The 23,056-nt window shown below is 44.6% G+C and overlaps 1 protein-coding gene across 5 annotated transcripts in view; it reads left to right on the top strand.

The window, feature by feature from the left end:
- Window positions 1-22,431, top strand: part of RABGAP1L (RAB GTPase activating protein 1 like) — an 803,631-nt gene extending 781,200 nt beyond the window's left edge. For 3 of the 5 annotated variants that reach the window (XM_030206422.1, XM_030206421.1, XM_030206423.1), the window contains 5 exons: window positions 5,016-5,120; window positions 7,738-7,821; window positions 9,983-10,054; window positions 18,426-18,623; window positions 20,223-22,431. In XM_030206422.1, the coding sequence (XP_030062282.1) occupies window positions 5,016-5,120; window positions 7,738-7,821; window positions 9,983-10,054; window positions 18,426-18,623; window positions 20,223-20,387 (624 nt within the window). In that variant the 3' untranslated portion in view covers window positions 20,388-22,431. The remainder of the gene's footprint in view (window positions 1-5,015; window positions 5,121-7,737; window positions 7,822-9,982; window positions 10,055-18,425; window positions 18,624-20,222) is intronic. The other 2 variants (XM_030206425.1, XM_030206426.1) reach the window with 2 other exon arrangements.
- Window positions 22,432-23,056: the final 625 nt, after the last annotated feature.

Genomic DNA, 23,056 nt, shown 5'->3' with positions numbered 1-23,056 from the left:
AAAAATTACAAGAGGACCTTACGAGGCTGGGAGACTGGGCGTCTAAATGGCAGATGACGTTTAATGTGAGCAAGTGCAAAGTGATGCATGTGGGAAAGAGGAACCCAAATTATAGCTGTGTCATGCAAGGTTCCATGTTAGGAGTCACCGACCAAGAAAGGGATCTAGGTGTCGTCGTTAATGATACGTTGAAACCTTCCGCTCAGTGTGCTGCTGTGGCTAAGAAAGCAAATAGAATGTTAGGTATTATTAGGAAAGGAATGGAAAACAAAAATGAGGACATTATAATACCTTTGTATCGCTCCATGGTGGACTGCACCTCAAATATTGTGTTCAATTCTGGTCGCCGCATTTCAAAAAAGATATAGTGGAATTAGAAAAGGTGCAGAGAAGGGCGACGAAAATGATAAAGGGGATGGGACGACTTGCCTATGAGGAAAGGCTAAATCGGCTAGGGCTCTACAGCTTGAAGAATTGGCGGCTGAGGGGAGATATGATAGAGGTCTATAAAATAATGAGTGGAGTTGAACAGGTAGATGTGAAGCGTCTGTTTACGCTTTCCAAAAATACTAGGACTAGGGGGCATGCAATGAAGCTACAAAGTAGTACATTTAAAACGAATTGGAGAAAATGTTTTTTCATTCAACATGTAATTAAACTCTGGAATTCGTTGCCAGAGAATGTGGTAAAGGTGGGTAGCTTAGCAGAATTTTAAAAAGATTTGGACGGCTTCCTAAAGGAAAAGTCCATAGACCATTATTAAATTGGACTTGGGGAAAATCCACTATTTCTGGGATAAGCAGTATAAAATGTATTGAACTTTTTTTGGCATCTTGCCAGGTATTTGTGACCTGGATTGGCCACTGTTGGAAACAGGATGCTGGGCTTGATGGACCTTTGGTCTGTCCCAGTATGGCAATCAAACATATAAATGGCAAGAGGCATACTCACTCGCAAATGCGCAGTAGAGACCCTCTCTGTCCCGCCCCCTCGTCAATACGTGATGACGGGGGCGTAACAGAGAAGGAACCTGCGCCCCTGCGAGTGAGGGAACCGCCGTTGCCACTGCTCCCCCCCCCCAGGGTTGCCGCTACCTCTCCCCCCACCCACCCGGAGTCGCCGCCGCCACCCACCCTCCACCTGGCCCGGGTACCTGGCTTCACTATTCAAACCGCCGGAACGCAGCACACAGCTCATCTGAGCTGCCGTTGGCCTTCCTTACCTGCCTGTGTCCCGCCCTCGCCAACATTACGTCACACGAGGGCGGAACACACGCAGAGAAGGAAGGCCGACGGCAGCTCAGATGAGCTGTGTGCTGCGTTCCGGCAGTTTGAATAGTGAAGCCAGGTACCCGGGGCCAGGTGGAGGGGTGGCGGAGGGGACTCCGGGGGCGGGGGGGGGGCAGCAGCGGCGACTCCGGGGGGGGGGAGGGGTGGCGGCGGCGACCTATCCGGGGGGGGGGCCTTTCAACCCCCCCCCCCCTTCCTTTACTAGCCCGTTTTTATGGGCTCAACGGCTAGTACTTATATATTGTAAAAAAGCTTATGTCGGAGAAGTGCCTTTCTGGGAGCAGTGTTGGCAAGTGGGTTTCTTTGGCGCATACCATGAAAGAAATGAACCGCACTCATAAACCAAGATATTGCATATTAATGATAATTTTATTTTTTGATACATTTGTACCCCGTGCTTTCCCACTCATGGCAGGCTCAATGCGGCTTACACGGGGCAATGGAGGGTTAAGTGACTTGCCCAGAGTCACAAGGAGCTGCCTGTGCCTGAAGTGGGAATCGAACTCAGTTCCCCAGGACCAAAGTCCACCACCCTAACCACTAGGCCACTCCTCCATATAATTACATGACCTACAGGATAAGGAAGAGGTACTGTGGGTCAACCACTTTGGTTCTCAAAAGTAGTAGCTGAAAAGGTAAGGAAAATGAGGTTAGCCTATATAAACTACAAGAGATCGTAGAAAGAGGAAGCATATGGGAACAGACAAAGATCTGAATATTTATACTTTAGAAGAAAGGCAGAAGAGGGGAGAGTTATAGAACTTGGGGGCAAAGATGTTTGCAGTTGCAGAATCGTGCCGAGTTTTTCACACATTTTAGCAACAAACAGGACCCCCAGCTCTTCTGTTGCCTCCTACCTCCTCTTTGTCGTCCTCTGAATTCCCTTCGCTCAGGAAACCCATCGCCATCCCCAGCCCACCGCAACCCTCCATGCACCTTACACAAATATCCGCTCTTGTGTTCCGTTCCTTTTTCCCTGGCTCCTTGGTGGGGCCCAACTTACAGCAGCTCTGCAGCTGGGCTGAGAGCCGACTCGGGGTAATCCTGACAGGATTGCATACTGTGCTGACCCCATTCACCACAGCAGCAGGAAGATGGTGACCCAAGGCTCCCGAGAGCTGTTGGATGACCAGATTACTCACAAGATACATTCACACAGCTGCTACAGTTCTGGACTCAGCCACAGTTTCTTCACGTGGCTGAGATGCTACAGAAGAGCAGTTGTGATTGGTCAGAGAGCCCTGTCTGGCACCTAAATGAGTTCTCCTGATTGGCCGGCCAGACAGGGGAGGACTGGTTGGTTGCCATGCAGCAATGTTCTCAATCTAACATAAGTACATAAGTACATAAGTAGTGCCATACTGGGAAAGACCAAAGGTCCATCTAGCCCAGCATCCTGTCACCGACAGTGGCCAATCCAGGTCAAGGGCACCTGGCACGCTCCCCAAACGTAAAAACATTCCAGACAAGTTATACCTAAAAATGCGGAATTTTTCCAAGTCCATTTAATAGCGGTCTATGGACTTGTCCTTTAGGAATCTATCTAACCCCTTTTTAAACTCCGTCAAGCTAACCGCCCGTACCACGTTCTCCGGCAATGAATTCCAGAGTCTAATTACACGTTGGGTGAAGAAACATTTTCTCCGATTCGTTTTAAATTTACCACACTGTAGCTTCAACTCATGCCCTCTAGTCCTAGTATTTTTGGATAGCGTGAACAGTCGCTTCACATCCACCCGATCCATTCCACTCATTATTTTATACACTTCTATCATATCTCCCCTCAGCCGTCTCTTCTCCAAGCTGAAAAGCCCTAGCCTTCTCAGCCTCTCTTCATAGGAAAGTCGTCCCATCCCCACTATCATTTTCGTCGCCCTTCGCTGTACCTTTTCCAATTCTACTATATCTTTTTTGAGATACGGAGACCAGTACTGAACACAATACTCCAGGTGCGGTCGCACCATGGAGCGATACAACGGCATTATAACATCCGCACACCTAGACTCCATACCCTTCCTAATAACACCCAACATTCTATTCGCTTTCCTAGCCGCAGCAGCACACTGAGCAGAAGGTTTCAGCGTATCATCGACGACGACACCCAGATCCCTTTCTTGATCCGTAACTCCTAACGCGGAACCTTGCAAGACGTAGCTATAATTCGGGTTCCTCTTACCCACATGCATCACTTTGCACTTGTCAACATTGAACTTCATCTGCCACTTGCACGCCCATTCTCCCAGTCTCGCAAGGTCCTCCTGTAATCGTTCACATTCCTCCTGCGACTTGACGACCCTGAATAATTTTGTGTCATCGGCGAATTTAATTACCTCACTAGTTATTCCCATCTCTAGGTCATTTATAAATACATTAAAAAGCAACGGACCCAGCACAGACCCCTGCGGGACCCCACTAACTACCCTCCTCCACTGAGAATACTGGCCACGCAATCCTACTCTCTGCTTCCTATCTTTCAACCAGTTCTTAATCCATAATAATACCCTACCTCCGATTCCATGACTCTGCAATTTCTTCAGGAGTCTTTCGTGCGGCACTTTGTCAAACGCCTTCTGAAAATCCAGATATACAATATCAACCGGCTCCCCATTGTCCACATGTTTGCTTACCCCCTCAAACCTCCTTGATAAAGACAAAGCCAACCAAAGGAACATGGTATGGCATGGCTTGGCAGGGCGGGGGTGTTCCGAAGGGGATTCAGTGAGATAGACTGAGAACAGATGCATCATGATGCCAATGCCGAAGTGCCATCATGTTGGGGCCGCAAGGCCCTGTGCAGCCGGCTCTATTTAGGACCGGCCCTGAGCTGTGTTGTATACCAGTGTTTCCCAACTCGGTCCTGGAGTACCCCCTTGCCAGTCAGGATTTCAGGATTTTAATCTTAAATTTAGCTGTTCAGGGAACATTCTTTGCCCATGGATACGCTCCCCTTGCATTTATGCGCTATATTAGTCAAGCACACTATTGTAGAATAACACTTCGGTACCCTGCTGGCACTTTCGTGGGTAAGGGTACAGTTATGTGTGTTAGTGCTAGTGTTCTACTCATTCACACACACAAAGGATGCATTAATGTGACCATCTCTGGGAAAGAGTGACTAAAGTCTATAGAAACAAAGAATGAATTCTGTTAGAACAAACAATTTGTAACTACTGCCCATGCCAGTTGCAGGTTCAAAATTGCAGCCGCAGCCTCTAGCGGTAGTCTTCTCTGAGGTGGGGGGTGGATATGCTAGGGGTCTCCTGGGGCAGAGCTTGCAGGATGGGGATGGGTGCTTTGAAGGGGTGGGAGGGCGCCATGGTAGGCAAGTTGTACAGGGCACAATTATAGTTTGCTGTAACCCTGTATTTCTCTTTCAGCTCTGAGTTGTATTAATGTTTTATTACTTATGTACTTCTTGGGTTTGATTTTTCCAAATAGCTTTAGTTGATTTTTTTCAGTTTTTCCTTTGATAGTATTCCTCTGTCGTCCATTTATTGACATATGATCATCGTGTATCCTCTTTATTTAAACGTAGGGTTTGTGGCATAAAATAGCAGTTGATGTTCTCCTTTTTACCTTCAGTGGTCCACAGAATTGTATTTAGTTATCTTAATTTTTCTGATTAGCTTATGTGATCTGTCTCTTGCTGCAATGGGTCCCCGTGGCCTGTAACTGCACCAGTGTGTGTATAGGCTTATAATCACTGGTATCCTGGTTTTTATTCAGGCAGAGGATAAGGCAGATGTGCTTAATAAGGAACTCCTGCTGACTAAACAGCGATTGGTGGAGACAGAGGAGCAGAAACGGAAACAGGAAGAAGAAACAGCCCAGGTAACAGCTTCCTTCTTGTCTGGAGTGATAGTCTCTGTTATGCCATAGTCACATGTAGTGAACTACAGAAGTAAATATTCATAAGTACATAAGTACATAAGTAGTGCCATACTGGGAAAGACCAAAGGTCCATCTAGCCCAGCATCCTGTCACCGACAGTGGCCAATCCAGGTCAAGGGCACCTGGCACGCTCCCCAAATGTAAAAACGTTCCAGACAAGTTATACCTAAAAATGCGGAATTTTTCCAAGTCCATTTAATAGCGGTCTATGGACTTGTCCTTTAGGAATCTATCTAACCCCTTTTTAAACTCCGTCAAGCTAACCGCCCGTACCACGTTCTCCGGCAATGAATTCCAGAGTCTAATTACACGTTGGGTGAAGAAAAATTTTCTCCGATTCGTTTTAAATTTACCACACTGTAGCTTCAACTCATGCCCTCTAGTCCTAGTATTTTTGGATAGCGTGAACAGTCGCTTCACATCCACCCGATTCATTCCACTCATTATTTTATACACTTCTATCATATCTCCCCTCAGCCGTCTCTTCTCCAAGCTGAAAAGCCCTAGCCTTCTCAGCCTCTCTTCATAGGAAAGTCGTCCCATCCCCACTATCATTTTCGTCGCCCTTCGCTGTACCTATAGTCTCTAGTATCTTGACATGTGAATTCCATGTCATAATTGTGGAATGATGATGTCACATTTTATTTGATTTTAACTTCACTAACCTGTTTAGGTGAGCCAAAACTTTGAGTTTCTTGGAATACCACCATTTGAACAGTAATAGACATCATAGCGGTTTACAATGCAGCTACCTATAGCAGCAAAACACTTAAAACAAACAGATTAGTCTTCATACATGGATCCTTCAGATAGGAATTATATTGGAGGGTGTGGGAGGGGATAAACAGAGCCACCGAGAAAGGTTTGCAGGAGGGGAAAATATTCCCCAGGCCTGGCCTCCATGGGAGGCCCAGGGCTGGCAAGCTTCTTCCTGCTAGCCTGCTTCTGGGTCTGTCTGTATCCTGCTTCTGTATGCTGGGACCCAGATGATTGTATTAACGCAATAACCCAGATGACGGGTTATCACATTAATACAATCATCTGGGTCCCGGCACACAGGAGCACCTGGAACAGGAGACGACAGACCGAGGGAGGAGCAGTCAGACACAGGAAGGTAAGGGGGCGGGGCGGCCCAAATTAAGGGGGTCGTACGGCTCGGTGGCACAGGTGGGGCAGGGGCGGTTATTGGTCCTGCCCCAGGACCAGCTGTGTCTCTCGGCAGCCCTGGGGATGAATAAAACAGCATATCAACCAGTAAAAACAAATATCAGAGACATGATAGGATGAGGCCTGTGTGAACTGTTCCTTCTCTTCAAAAATCCAGTTTAAGTAGAGGAGAAGGCCAGGGAGAAGAACCAGTTCTTAACAGCTTCCTTAAATTTCTGGAAGGAGCATTATAAGCTTATCTCTGATGGAAGTGTTCCAGAGGGATGAAGCCATAAAAATAAATGCAGCATTTCCTGAAAATTTCAGTCTGAGCTTTGAAGAAGTGGGCGAGGAATAATCATGAGGTTAGCCTTTGAGGAGTGCAAAACTTGCTGTGGATAATACAGGATAACCAAGGAGTTAAGATAAAGAGGCAGGCCTGTGTAAAACAGTACTTCAGAATTTCTTTGTTCTACAGGTCAGGATGCAAACATAGTCTAATATTCTCTGATTAATAAATGTTGTGATTCTGAATTTGGTGTCACTTGTTGTGTTGTAACTCTGTGCATAGGAGCCAACATTTTAAAATTATTGGGGGTGCTAAGCCCAGTGGAAATAACCCCTCCCTGGACACATACAAGGAATTTTCTCAATATTGGGGGTGCTCAAGCACCCATAGCACCCACAGAGTCTGCTCCTATGACTCTGTGATTTGAAGTGAAAATGGAGTGGTTAAAGTAGCGGGCGGAGAGCCAAGGGATTCTCTTGTGATCTTGGCAAGTTGCTTTACCCTCCATTGCCTGTGGGACAAATTTACTATGCCATATGGTATACTATGTTATACTTTGTACTGTTACTTGAATATTTTTACTGCTGTAATTGCCTATTGCTCATGTTTGATCTATTCTTACTGTACACCACCTTGAGTGAATTCCTTCAAAAAGGCGGTAAATAAATCCTAATAAATAAATAAATTTACAGTTAGAGTTACTGAAGTTATCATACTAATGTGTGTTGTTAGTAACTGGGTCCCACTTTGGTAAAATAAAACAAGTTAATGGCGTTATCATGTGATAATGCAGTAGCGTACGTTAGTAAATTTAACCCTTAGATTGTGAGCTTTCCAGGGACAGAAAAAAACTATCATACCTGAATGTAACTGTCCTTGAGCTACTACTGAAAAAAACTGAAGCCAAATCAAAAGTCAGTGGGAAAAATATTTTTACGCTGCCCTGGACACCTACACCTACAGAAGAATATAGTTTAGAACTATTGCAGCTTCCTTGTGCTCTAAAATGGAATATCATGGGGAATCAATGAACTTAGCAAGATAGTGCATTTGACTTACTTATGTCTTGTCAAAAGAAAGGTTTCCTTTAACACAGTGTCACTCCTTGTCTTTCCTTCTCAGCTGAAGGAAGTGTTCAGGAAACAGCTTGAAAAGGCAGAACTGGAAATTAAGAAAACCACAGCCATTATTGCTGAGTATAAACAGGTATTGTGTTACACTTTCTCTTAAATATATGTGCCCTAATGAACCGCCTGGCACACCCACAGGGCTGCCAACATCCGAGACAGGATGTCCCCTTAGCAGGAACCATCTGTGGTAGCAAATTTTTTTTATTGGTTGGTAACAGTGGCGTAGCTATGGGTAGGTCTGTGTGGGCACAGGCCCACCCATTCTTGGCTCCAGCCCACCCAGTGGCGGCACCCCACATCGTTATCGTTTATTATTTACTATACCGTTACTTATTGCAAGCAAAACAGAACGGTTTACATAAAAGAAAAAATATTTAAAACATATAAAACACTCATAGTAACATCTAGGAAATCCAATAATTGATAGGAAAGCACGGCAAATCAAACATACAATAATTAGTAACAAACTAATAATCCTAAATAACAGTAAGCTTAACATATATCATAATTCAAGCTCTAAGACTGACATCTCTTTCCTATATATATATATTTTTCCCTTTATTCTGCATTGTTATTAATCTCTCCTCCTCTGCGGCATACCGGTATCTGCCTGCCTGTCGCTGAACCCCCATCCCTCCCTGGTGTACCTTACAGGTGTCCCTGGTGCCTGCAGTGATTCATTATTGCTGCCTGCACCAGCCCTGCAGGCTTCCATTGGCCAGATCCCACCCTCGCTGATGTGATTTCCTGTTTCCTGTCTGGCGGGACCCGGCCGATGGAAGCCTGTGTGGCAGTTACAGGCAGCAATAATGAATCACTGCAGGTGCAGGGGATGCTTGTAAGATACACCAGTGAAGGGCAGGGTTCAGCGACGGGTGGTCAGATGCCAGCACGCCACAGAGGAGGAGAGAAATTGATGTGGGGTAGGTGAAAAAAAAAACTATAAATTTTTTAAAATATATCTCGGGGGGGGGGGGGGGACATGGAAGGGCCCATCTAAGTTAACTCTGGGCCCATCCAAAATACTGGGTCTGGTTACGCCACTGGTTGGTAATGTGGATCATCCACTGGACCAAACCAAGATAATTATTGAAGCCCAGATTTTATAGCATTGCTGACAAGAATTTATCTTTAGAGGTGGAAGATCCATTGTCGGAACCAGAGAGTAGATGTATATTTGGTTTCTAACTCTGGGGTCGATTTAAAAAAAAGCCATGAGTTAGAGCCACTGACTGCACAGCTTCTAGTGTGGGCTATCTGCAAAAACTCAACCGTGGAATGCAATATTTAATAGCTTGCAAATTACTACTGTGTTGAATTCTTGACAGCAATCTGCAGCCTATTGAAGAATGGCCCCCTTCCTGTAAGTGCATGAGCAGTGATTGACTCATGCACTGTCAAGAATGGGGACATTTAACAAGAAAAGCTGCTCAGGTCTGCAAAATGCCTGGAAGTCTAGTGGCCCCCTCTTCCTGACTTGATCCAAACAAACCCCTCCTGTTCCCCCACCCATCACAGCTTTCTGCATCAGCCCACCCCCCACCTAACACTGAAAAAAATCCCTTGTGTCTAGCATCACCCTCCACTCCCTGGCTCTGCCCCTCCCCCAACTTAAAAAATATTTTTAAAAAATCCCTGTTGTCTAATGCCCTCCCCCCCAGCATACCTTGAAGGGGTAGAAGCAATGCTCACTCCTACCTCTGCACCATCATCTTGGAAAATGATGGTGCCTGAACCCATGCAGTGCATCCTGGGAAGCACCAAGTGGGTTAGTCTACCAAATAAGGTAATTTTTCCCTTATTTGGTAGTTTCAGCTCAGACTATCAAATGAGGGAAAAATTACCTTATTTGGCAGACTGACCCGTCTCAATGCATTCCAGGATACAGGGTCATGTGCCACCATTTTCCAAGGTAGTAGCACTGTAGCAGGAGCAGGTGGGCATTGTTCCTGCCTTTTCAAGGTACGATGGGGGAGGGTGGGTTTGGGGGCAGCAGATGGAGGGCTGGGGGATGTCACTAGATACCAGATGTATTTTTAATGTTGATAGAGGGTGTTCCACTAGACACCAGGTATTTTTTTTTAAGTTGGGGGTTGGGAGGTCAAGGAGTTGAGTCAGATTGGTGGGTAGGAGTGCTGCTATTTAGAGCCATACTTTGGTATAGCACTATCTTCAACAAAAATGGCTGTTTACCAATGATAAAAGCAATGCATTCTGTTTTTCTTTTTCCTGTGTAGATTTGTTCTCAGCTAAGCACCCGGCTGGAGAAACAGCAGGCGGCAAATAAGGAGGAGCTGGAGATTGTGAAGGTGAGATAGAGGGAGGCTTCCTCATACGAGCTTTCTGGTGTTTATCCAGTGGGTTCAAAGTGGAAGATGGTGTGACTGAGTGCCAGGAAATAGTCAGAAGAACCGCCTACTGTGCTTGCTCCCTTCTCACAATAGATAGGATACTAAGCAACACTTTCATTAAAGTAGCCTTTCAGTAGAAATATGTAAATACATCTTATTTTTGGGAGCATACTCCATCTGAAAAAGAGAATTGCACAGTTGTTAAAACTTTTTTGATAATCTAATACAAAAAGATCCATTTTACATAGATCGTTGAGATGGGAATTCAGATATCCGAGTTGGGATGCGCTCAGAGCCTTTTGTAAAATACCTTTCTCTGAGGACAAGCAGGCCTATAATTCTCACAGATGGGTAACGCGGGTCTGCATTGCCGGTCCAGAGCTTGTAACAAGCTTAAAAATAGGTTTAGTTTATTCCTTCTCCGTATATTATTTTTGCCTTTTTTCTAAGTTTTCTTTGTTTTACCGTGCTCACTAGGTCATGTTTAGGCTTGCGCTCCAGTCAGGGTTTTCTCTTTTCTCTTTTTTGGTGCTCTTCCCTTTCTTTAGCACCATTGGATCATTTGATTTGGCCATGGCTGTTTTTCTTTCATGTCATTAAAGGTTCCCAGTGGCTTTAAGCACTGCTCTCGGAACAACAGAACAACAGGACCATATCTGGCAAGGACACACATTCTTGGTGTCCACAGTGCTTGGGGCTTGATCATATCCCAGCAAACTGTATTCTCTGTCTTCAAATGAAGAAGAGAACACAGTTGGCCAGTAAGGCTCAAGGAGAAAAGATTTTTGGACCCAGGTTCGAAGCCTCAGTGATGGTGTGTTCGGCGTCGACATTAGCTTCAGGTGTTGCATTGGCATCGGGTGTGTCGGTCCATAACACTGGGAGTGATCGTGCATCGAGTGGGTCTCCACCTGCTTTGATGCCGGCCACTATGCAGGCCCCCCCAGAACCAAAATGGAGTCGGACCCGACTCCGAGGCAATGAGAGGACTCAATATTGTCCTCTTTGGCACCGAGGAGTATTGATGCCAGGCATCGGAAGAAGCATTGGCATCAATCCCCCTCATTGCATGGTACTGGGAGCTCCAGGGCACCGAGGATTTCACTGATCCCCAAGAAGCATCGGTGCCGAGAGTACCACTCCCCCTCCAAACAGAAGGTGCCAATGTGTGGGTCTCCACATAGCCAGGACCAGACACCTGCTTCAACCCTGCAGATTCAGCAACCTGCTTCTACACTGGCACCCCAGCCTTTCCTGATGTCGGCCCTCGATGAGCTCCTCTAGGACTTGCTCCCTGAGCTTGTAGCGGGGTTCTTACAGAGTGCATCTGTGTCCAGGGTGCTTATGCCAGCCATACCTCTTGGTACAGTCTCGCATGGTCACAAGCTTGTAGTGAGGTTTCCGACACTGATGCCACTTGTGGTCTCGGCATCGACTGCCACTCATGTTGGCACACTCAGCATCAGTGGAAGAAGCTTTGCCAGAGTCAAGGACGAAGCCAACACCTTGATGCCCCTCTTGGGGTCATGGTACCTCTGTGTCGAAGAGGGCTCTGTCTCTGCCCTCCCACAAGGAAATCTTAGCTGACACTAATGAGAAGCGCTCAGGGGATCCACGGTGTTTCTTGGAGGAGGAGTCCTATAGCATCCCATCTTATTCCACAGGAAATGAAGAAACCTCCACCTGCAAGCCTTTCCCTCCCCTCTTTTGTAAAGGAGATGACAGCTGCCATCTCAATTCCTTTGGAGTGGAGGACAAACCCAGGCTAAGATGTTTGAGGTCCTGGACTACAACTCTCGTCCTAGAGAGGCTGTCACAGTCTCGCTTCATAAGATCTTATGGGACATTCAAGTGAAGGACCTGGAGTCCCCTTCGTTGGTCCCTCTTTTCCCCAAGAAGATTGACACCATGTACCATATTCAGTCTTCCCCTGGGTTTGATAGGCCCCAGTTGCCTCATCATTCCCTAGTGGTAGAGTCCTTGTTCAAAAGGACAAGGTCTGCACCTCCCTCTTTCTCTAGGAGGTTTTTTGGCAAGTTGAGGAGGAGTACTTATTACTCGCAGAGGCATAGGTGCATCCCTTCTTCTTGCTATCCTCAGCAGGCTCAGCCCCAGCATTCTTGTTCTCGTCAACAGCGTGTGCCTAAGGCCCAGATGGCTCCCCAGTCAAAGCAGGGGATGAGCTGCAGCAGAGCATAGTCGCTGTAAAAGTGACCATTCTGGACAACTTGCCGGTCAGGGAGAGTCTGCAGTTTTACCAAGAAAGGTGGCCCCTTGTAACTTCTGACTGGTGGGTTCCTCAAATAGTCCATCTTGTTTACGTCCTGCATTGGCTTCAGAAATCACCAAATTGCCCACACAGTGCACATCACTTCAGCTCTCAGTACAAGCAGATACTTGCAGAGGAACTTTTCTACCTTCTCAAGGCCCATGCGGTTGAACCAGGGGAAGAAGGGAAGGGATTCTATCCAGGTACTTCCTTGTGCAAAAGAAAACTGAGGGGGAGGGGGGAGAGTGCGTCCCATCCTAGACCTGAGGGCCCGAACAAATTCCTGGTCAAAGAAAAGTTCAGGATAGTTTCCCTGGGCACCTTGGTTCCCATGCTTCAGGAAAATGATTGGCGATGCTAGCTGGACTTAAGGGATGTTTATACTCGTATCTTGATACTTCCAGAAAGTATCCTTGATTTTGGCTGGGGACACATCACTTCCCGTATCGCGTCTTGCCTTTTGGCCTCTTGCCAGCTCCCAGGTTTTCACCAAGTGTCTTGCAGTAGCCATAGCATTGAGGTCCAAGTGTACCCCTATCTCGACAACTGACTAGTGAAGAGGATGTCATGGGGCAGGGCTCAGAAGTCCATGCAGAGGACTATTCAGATGTTAGAACTACTAGAGTTAATTTTAAACTACCCCAAATCCCATCTGCTCACTGTCCAGCAATTGGAGTTCATTGAAGCCTTGCTAGACACTTTGTCAGCTTGGGCTTTTCTCCCTGTGGCACAGGCAGACACTCTTGTTGCCCTCTCCACTTGCATCTGAGCAGCTCGGCAGGTCACAGCCCAACAGATGTTGAGGTTGTTGGGCCATGTGGCCTCTACTGTCAGCTTTTTCCCTGGATTGCACTTGCTCTCCCATGATTGGGGGATACAAGTTTAGGGGTGTGGATTTGCGGAATGGTATGCCACTCCCTGGATGGTAAATGCACCCCATAGATTGGGGGAAGCACTTTAAGGGGCGTGGTTCATATCGAATCTGCAGGTTGCAGTGATCTTTAAAAGACACTTTTCAGCTTTCTGACTTTGCCATTTTTGAAGACACAACATATATGACAGCTACTTTATGGCCTTTATGATCCAACAGGGACCTATTTGTAGTGCCCTTCCTGAGGCAGCCACTTTGTGGGCAAAACGAGGCGCACTTGTTGAAGGGTGATGGTAATCAGGACAGGTAGCGTTGTTTGAAATCGGAGGAGCTCCTCCCTGACGACACCGGAAGAACCTTGAACTTTTATTTTCTCCAATTGACCAGCTGGAACGCTGTGCACAGCCAACGGAGGGGATCGTTAGATGCCTGGAGTCCTCTGCTAAGAATAAGTGAAAGAACTTTATATGTTTATGCTGGTAGCAAAGTGTAACTAAGTTAAATTACTACAGAGGGTTGATATGTGACAGTGGGTCTGTTTGGGTAGAAGTGTATCAAGGTCTGGTTGGGTTTAGTATGGGAGGAGGAGCTGCCCGTATGTTTGGGTGTAGTTTCTGTTATGTGTATTAGTCTCCCTGTGGTGATTGGGTTTTGTTAGTAAAGAAGACAGTGAGTTTTTTAGATCAATTAGTTTTCCTCACATAAGTGTGAGTTTTTTTACTTTGATCTGTTTTTCTCCTGTTTCCTCTTTACATAGGGACCTATGATATTACTCTACTCCTATTATATATAGGGTTATGATAAACATTGTTGATGTTCACCCTATGAGGAGCTTTGAGGTTCCCTTTTGATTAAGAAATTTGAATTCTTTGAATTCTCCAATCACTGTGAGAGACAAACGCATAATATATAATATATTTTCAAACTGTTGTCAGGTTGACTTGTTAAAGTGTGAGTTTGAAATTCCCTGGTTTTGTTTAGAGTTCTTCATCTCTGCAATTTTTCACAGTCATTAGTAATATAAAAGGTCATAGCGGTGTACAAAATAAATTTAAAATCATTAGTAATTTTCAAAAAGGAACGCCATTGTTATAAACAACTGGTATTATTGACACCAAGAAAGACAAACAGCATTAGGGATCTAAACAGTGTGAACTCTGCCACAATAATACAGGTATCTATATTGGTCATAGTGGAGTTCTGTAGGCCTGTTAAAAAAAATGGCTCTTTAATAGGGTCTTAAACTTTGGAGAGTTCTGATCTTATAACGGGGTAGGTCATTCCAAACTTTGGGAGCCATAGTGGATTTTTGGATTCATAATGAGCCTTTTTCAGGGGAGATAGCACTATGTGGTAGGCATCAGTGGATCTAAGATAGCGATTAGAGGTATATGGAATTGTCAAAGAGGAGAGGTATAGTGGTGTGCCCAAGTGAAGTGCTTTATGAGTGAGGCATAGTATTTTAAACCAGACGTGTAAATGGATGGGGAGCCAATGTAGATTTGCTAATAGTGGTGCTATATCTTGAAGAGTTTGAAGGCAACACAACTGAGTTTTGGTTAAACCCGAGTAGATGGTGTTACAGTAGTCAAGTTGAGAAATTAATAATGCATGATTTATGTGTGCAATGAGGAGAAATCCATAAACATCCAAATAAAGTGAAGATGTCATTGTGACAGAATGTCTGATTTAACAACCTGGGAAGTTGTTTTTCAAATGTAAGCTTGGAGTCAAAAATTTGTTCGGGCCTCAGGTCTAGGATGGGACGCACTCTCCCCCCTCCCCCTCAGTTTTCTTTTGCACAAGGAAGTACCTGGATAGAATCTCTTCCCTTCTTCCCCTGTGTTGGGAGAGTGTAAGGATATGGCCTTCTGAGCCACATACTTGACAGAAAAGGACAACAGCCTAGCAGACAAACTAAGTTGAATCAAATAACCACACGAAAGGTGCTGGACAAAGGAGTAGCAAACAAAATACTTGGTCAGTCGGCAACACCTGTGGTTGACCTGTTTCTGCCTCCTCTGAACAGGAAGATTCCTCAGTCCTTTTCCAAGGATAAGGGTACAAAGTAGCCTCAAGTGCCTTCTTCCTAGAATGGGGTGAGAGCCTCCAGTATACAAATTGTCTGATTACTCTAGTGGTAAAGACTTTTCTAAAACTCGGGAGAGAACAGGGAATTATGATAATAATAGCTCCGTAATGGCCAAAATCAGATTTGATTGTGACTTTTAAGGGAGTTTTCTAATTGTAATCATGCAAAAACAGGGATCTCTGTTATGTGCAAAGAAGAGATCTATTGCCTTCACAATCTGAATGTTGAGAAGGTAACTTTCAGTTTACTCATTCTGCCTGATAATATGTCTCAAATCCTTCTCGCCTGTAAGAGTGACTCCATTAGGAAGTTTTATGCTTTTAACTGGACGAGTTCTTCCATCTGGTATAACAAAAAGACTCTAGGCCTCTTTTACTGTCCTATACAAAATCTGCTTGAATACCTTCTACATCTGTCAGAATTTAAAAATCAACTCTGTTACGGTTCAACTTAGTGCAGTTGGTGCATAGCACCACTGACTAGCAGGTAAACCTCTGTACAGCCTTTAGTTTATTTTATTCAGGGCTTTCTTCTGTTGAAGCCTCCTATTTATCCTTCTTCTGTGTCTTGGGACCTCAACGTGGTTGTAATCCAGTTGATGAAAGCTCCCTTAGAGGCACTTGACTTGAAGCAATTTCTCCAAATGAGTTAGTTTTGCATATACCATGACAGGAATGAACCTCACTCCTAAGCCAGGGTTTTGTGGAGCATGATCTCAGTCTCTCAAAGAGATGAAGTACCTGACCTAGAAGGTCTCATTTTTGGTGGCAATCACTTCAGCAAGCAGAGTTAGTGAGCTTCAAGCCATAGTAATGTATCTGCCCTAAACAAGATTTTACAATAACATAGTGATTCTGTATACATTTTAGCCAAAAAAGGAGGAATACAAAATACTAAAAAAAATGGAGGAAAACAAAATTCTTCCACAAAGAGTCAACAAACAAAATAAAAGTGGAAATCACCAAAATGCAATTTTCAAGACTGTAAATAAAATTAATAGGCTAATAATAACGATGTCCATCAAATTTATTCATCCATAATTGGTTAAACCGCAGTCCAGCTAAAGGAGTAATACTCAACACGGGCCGTGTTTTGGCGCGCAGGCCTTCTTCAAGGGTCCTATAAGTGTTGCACATATGGATTAATAGCAGTAACAACCAAAATGAGTACAACCTTATAACTTACTAGACCACAATAGAACAGCGACGTACTCATCCAGCGCTTTCAATAGATGAATAAATTTGATAGACATCGTTATTATTAGTCCATACACATTTTAACCAGTCAATTGACATTCTAAAATTTTTTCTCCATGAAGGTAAATGTGTCTTGCACAGATTGGATTGTAAAAGCGTCTAGACTTTCACTTTGGAGTGGACCAAGACTACCCAGGTGTTTGTCTCTTTTAACCATAATAATCCTTGGCCTGCCATAACCAAGTGCACACAATCTAATTGGTTAGCAGATTGCATCTTTTTAACTTATTACCAAGGTGCCTGGAGGGGCATGGCAAGGCTCCTAATGTCAGAGCCATTTAAGGCTGCAGCGTGGGCAGTCACATCCTATTTCTGTTGGGAAAGATATTTCTGTTGTGACAGTAGATTTAATCAGTCAGTACTATGGATTCTCTGATATTTTGAATCAAACTCCATCCTCCAATAGAAGCCTGCTTAATATTGAGCAGGTTCCTTCATCGTGAATATATGTAAACCGCTTTGAATGTAGTTGCAAAAACCTCAGAAAGGCGGTATATCAAGTCCCATTTCCCTTTCATCATGCTTAGGAGGATTGATTTGCATTGTGTTTGGCATCCCCGATCATTTTGAAATATTGGCACCTTTGATCCCCTCATTTTTATTATTCCTAGATTATCTTTGTTAAAAAAAAACTAAGAAAGAAAGAAATGTGGAAAAGACCTGTTGCTACCCAAAACATGGTTGTCTTTTACCATCGGCATTCCATTTTCTTTCATCTTTGTGAAATGTAACCTGTCGCTTGGGATTCTGATTTCTGAGGAGTGATAACCTGCTTGCCCTTGGAGAAGCAAAGTTGCTTACCTGTAGCAGTTGTTCTGCAAGGACATCAGGCTATCAGTCCTCACAAAACTCACCTGCCTCCTCTAAGAATTGACTTCTCCAAATAATAATAGCAGCACTGTATAGAACTGATGTGAGGGACATCATCATCCAGGGTCACATCAGAAAGCCCTGAGAACTTTGTTTACATTTCACCGATCAGGGCTGTGTCAGATGACATCACCGACATGTGAGGAACAGTATCCTGCTGTTCTTGGACAACACTTATTACGGGTAAGAGACTTCACTTTATTGCTATTGTATAAAGTGTTATATTGGAGGTGGGTGGGGTAGGGGAGGGGGAGGTGGGTCGTGGGAGGGAAGGTAGGGATTAATTAAATTACATAATGTTTGATAGCGCACGAATAATACGTAACTGTGTTGCAAAGCTCTGTTGGTAGCTTGAATTTGTTATCAATAAAAATCATTGAAACATAAAGTGTTATATTTTTGCAGAACAGTACATATTCATACAATATCAAAAAATGAGGAGTGAGGGACTAAAACATCCCATATTTATATACAGTATTTATAATCCTCCAAACATCTTAAGATGCCACATGAATATATAGTCTTTCTTATCCAGCATAACCATGCGTAATGGGCATTTCACATGTAGAATATATCATTCCCTTTTCTTTGTAGGACAAAGAAAATGTGTTTCACCATTTGGAGACATGTCTACAATACCACAGAATAATCCCCTGTTGTGTTTGTGTTTATGGATACACATTAAACTCTATGCACACATGCTTTCTTACTTTGCAGATGAAAGGAGAAAAATGTATTTTGTTTACATGTATTTATTAAGGGTGATTGGGACTGAAATATATATTTTATATCTGAGAGTGAGCGACAGGGAAGGGATCTCCCCATTATGATCTGCTAGCTACTTCCAGGTGATTCAGACTGGTCCTGTCACAGAGAGGATGCTGGACTCGATGAATCATTGTATGGCATTTCTTAAGTTATTATGCAGTTTTCTTCTTGCTAAAAGTCTCTGTGCTGGTTTTCTGTCACAGGGCAAAGTGATGTCCTGCACACAGTGTAGCGAGATCTTCAGTAAGGAAGGAGCTTTACGGCGAAGTTCCTCCAGCAAAGAGAACCAAGGAATGGTGACAGATGATGAAAAAGATTTGCTTACAAAGCAGCTGAGGGAGATGGAATTGGATCTGGCACAAACGAAACTGCAGCTCGTAGAGGCTAAGTGCAAAATTCAGGTAACGTACTACTTTGGTGCAGAATGGACCTGTCCCCCACAATCTCTCCATCTACTCTGTGAATGCATAGCAGTTCCATGCTTGAGGCTATGATAGACTGTTCTCAGGAGGTACAGCATCCTGTGACCTGCACAACTGCACTCTAGCTGATCATCTCTTATTCCTCGCAAGATCCAACTCACAGAGAACATGTTACAAAGGCAAAATCTGTAATGTGTGGTGGCGTTTCAACTCTGACCCCAGTATTTCTGTAAAAAGAGGTGTAACATAGTCATTTCTGCCCTATGTTGCTAGCTTTTACATTTTTCACCTTTGGTCTGTCCCAGTGTGGCACTACTTACGTACTTATGCACTTGTAGCATTTTGCTCAAATTTAAGACAACTTTAAACAAGATACAATATGTCAATTGCCTACCCTGGAATTTGTGCATTGTTCTTAATAGCCTTGGGTATACCATTGGACTTTAGTTGCTCAGAAGGCATGACTGTGTGTTCATCATTAACAAATGAAATTATTCTAGCCATTCCCAGGAATCTGAGGTCATTACTTGTTGTTCAAACAGCAGTCCTAGATCTAAGCGGGGCTGGTTCAAGCACTAGGCTGACTAGGTACCTCCATAGGGCAGAACATTTGGGTGTGAGGGTGGGAAGTCATGGCAATCAGCGTGTTTGTGTTCTGTAACTACCCTTCCCCCTTCTTTACTACCCTAATATCAGCACCGGCAAGGCAGTCAGCTTGCCATATTGTGCCTGGCACAGGGCCTTTGAGCCTCTGCACACATTCAAGATGTAACGTGTCCCGCTCCCTCCAATCTTCCAGTGCCGCTGCGGAAGGGGGGGTAATGCAGGGAAGGGAAGCTACTGAACACCTTGGAGGGAGGATGGGGAGATGCTAGACACCAAGGGGAGAGGAATAGGGAAGAAGACAGATACTGGGCACCCTGGGGAGGGGTGATAGAGAAGGAGAGAGATGCTGGACACCTTGGGGAGAGGGGCAATAGAGAAGAAGAGATATGCTGGACACTATGTGTGGAATTAGAAATGAGAGAAATGCTAGACACTATGGGGGGGGGGGGGGGTAGAAGGAGAGATGCTGGACACCACAGGTGAAGGGAGGGAGATATTAGACACCACAGAGGGGAATTGAACACTATGGGGAGACAGAGTAGGGAAGAGAAGATGGCTTGATGTGAGGGGCTGGGGGAGAGCCTTGAGCTGCAATTTGGGGGGAGGGGGAGGTGCATGGCTGAAGATTTGCCTAGCAGTTCAGATACCCTTCAGCTAGCCTAAGCTTTCAGGTTTTAGAAATTTAGATGACACTCAATACCAATATTCATCTGCTACCTAGAGAGTTTCTTATTTTTAACTGGGCTTCAGGAAGAGCTGTAATGTGTTGCTGAATTTGGGAGGCAAAGTGGGATAGTATCTGAAGGAATAAGATGCCTTTGTATCTTTGATCCATTCTTCTCCGTTAGTAGAGGGTAAAGAGACTTAGAAGAGGTTGCAGTTTGGCTGAGGGACGATAGTTTCATGTGTGGGATTTTATCAGACTATTTTCTAAGCTGCAGAATATTAATTCTCTCTTACTTTCTTGCACAGGAACTGGAACACCAGAGAGGGGCTCTGTTGAATGAAATCCAAGCAGCCAAAAACTCTTGGTTTAGCAAAACCTTGAACTCTATCAAAACAGCCACAAGCACACAGCCAGCAGCACCAGGGCAGCAACAGCCCCAGCCCTCGCAGCTGCCCAAGGAGAGCACATAGATCTAGTAAGAACTGAAGGGAAAGAGCACAAACAGCCTCCTAGCCCAAACCAGTTCCCAAGCCTATGCTGCTGCTGCCTCTCTCAAGATGAGGAAGAGACACTGGGAAAAAGCTTCAGATCAACTTTCAGCCATTCCTTCCCCACACGGAAGCGATTAAATGAACTGGGTGTTTTTACTAGCGAATTCCCCTCCTTGCAGACTGCCTCACTGAATAATACTTTCAGATAACATACATCCTTCTAGTCTTTTTTTTTTTTAACTATTATTCTATTTAGGTAATAGAAGAAATATTTATACGACCAGGCCTCCTTATTCTATTATGCTGCATACAGACACAGCTTTATGGTTTGCTTTTGCTTCTTATAAATGAGGAGAAGAAAGTTGAAGAAAAGTATGGAAAGAAAAAATGAGAAAAGAATCCTCTCAAACTGGCAGAAAGACTGACTCAGAAAACAAATCTGCTGCCTAAATAAAATTATGGATAGACGTGGCCTGGTAAACACAGACCCATCTGGGCTCCTGAGTCTAGCAGGGTTGTCACTTGAAACAGGCAACAGAAGCACCTTTGGTTCAGCAATGCAGTGGTAAATGGGGAGACAAACCTCTTTATTAACTAAGCCTTCCCCTTCAGAAATACAAGAACCGCTTATTATATCCAGAAGCCTTTCCACACTTTCCATTGTTCTAACATGTTTCAACCACAGGAAGTTTAACTTTGAGATATGTTGAATGACTTTTGCAAAGGTAGAAAGAAAGTGTAACTGTGACAGACAGTGGCTGAATAGTAGATCTGAAGGATTTAAAGGGATTAATCGTACAATTGAGTCCACCATTAACTTTCCCATAGTGCATTTAACGTGGGTCCTCCAAAATAGTTCTAAATCCATCCCATGATAACTAAAGAGAGCTTATTTTGCAGTTTGGGAGCATAGCTTCACCCTGAGCATTATGGCAAATGATTTGGAAATTAGAACTACCCAGTCCAAAGACAGAGTTTGCACAAAGAAAGTGTAGCTGTTGGGTTTGTCTGAGTGCCCAGTTCCTGCCATCACACTTCACCCTGCTGCTCTAGTTTTTCAAAAACCCCTGTATGTTTAGTGTAGAAAAGGCCTGGATTTTGGTTTATAGTCCTATAAACTGGGAATGGTGTACAGAATTGCAGATAATTGTGATGATCTTGTAAGGGTCTGGTGACTTTATAAATTCAGACACAAAAAGCTGAGGCAAGTTCATGGTTATTAATACATTTTATAGTAAACAACAAACAAAAACAAGCAGACGTGTCCCCCAGACAACAAACCACAAAAATGTGTCCACAAAAGAAAAAATGGGGCAGACCAAATGTATAGCCAAACAGTGGCTTTATTAAAATACAAATAAAAGACTAACTAGAAATACTTACAGAAAGCTGCTTCTGAATAAACTGAAACATTCCTCTTTAGTTCACTTTACTTCCTTGTTCATTTCTGTGGCCAGTTTATGGGCCATTTAAATCACTCATGCGCATACTGCTCCACCTCCCCCAGGTTATATTAACTGGAGCCTGCCAGAGAACTAGAACCCAGAATTGCGGGATGCAGCGGGTCTCAGCTTTACCTTGAACTGTTTCAGTTCTATATTATTTTTCCCTTAAATTTTGCCATAGGCAACTGCCTAGGGTACTAGATTTTGAAGGCCCCCCAATACCCAGGCCAAACTGGGAGCCTGCTTCTGCTAACTGTAGGGCTGTGGTCATGTGGTGCTTCAGAGGGGCACCATTGTGGCATTACAGCTTCTACCCCTCTGGTCTTTAGGATCTCCGATACCCCTTCATCTCCCCAGTTCTCTTTAATCTAGCCCAAAATCTTAAACCCAGCCCTCCATCTCAGCCTTTCCTATCCTTGTGACCAGTGGCATAGGTCGATTTCCTCCTGGACCCCTCTCCCGCCGTCGCCTACCTTTGGTTTTGCTGGCGGGGGACCCCAATCCTCGCCAGCCAACGTCCTCTTTGTCCTGCAGACAGTGAAAAAAGTCTTCGTTCTTCTGTTTTCTGAGTCTGACGTCCTGCACATACAACGTGCAGGACGTCAGCATGCAACAGAAGAACAAAGACTTTTTTTCACTGTCTGCAGGACAAAGAGGACGTTGGCTGGCGAGGATTGGGGTCCCCCGCCAGCAAAACCAAAGGTAGGCGACGGCGGGGGATGGTTTGTGGGGGTGGGGTCAAGAGGGCGGGAGGTTGTCAAAAGTGGCGGCGGGTCGGCAATGGGGGGGGGGGGTTGGCTAAAATGTGCCCCCTCACCTCGGGCGCTGGACCCCCCTCCCACCACAGTCTGGCTATGCCCCTGCTTGTGACTGAGAAAGCTTCAGTGAATCCCTGGGGAGCCTCTGTCCCTGGAGTGGTGAAGACTGTCTGCACAACTGCCAAACTAGACAGTAAGTTCACTCTTACAGAAGCAGCAGCTGTGACCCCAGGTCACTGTGCTGGTCCTCTTTAAGATTTTTCAAAATAATACTTAGCTTTACTGAGCTGGAGTCAAACTGGAATACAGAAGTTGAAGGCCGAAACCAAGAACACAACTCTTTTCTGGTTTTGGGGGTTTATCTTTTGTACCTATGTGCTGTTTGACCTGTTTTATAGGGTTGGTGACCTAAAACTGTGTATTTAATTTGCAGCAATGCCAAGAT

The sequence above is a fragment of the Microcaecilia unicolor genome, chromosome 6 (assembly GCF_901765095.1).
Source record: "Microcaecilia unicolor chromosome 6, aMicUni1.1, whole genome shotgun sequence".
NCBI classification, from domain to species: Eukaryota; Metazoa; Chordata; class Amphibia; order Gymnophiona; family Siphonopidae; genus Microcaecilia; species Microcaecilia unicolor.
This window is presented reverse-complemented; position numbering and strand designations above follow the sequence as displayed.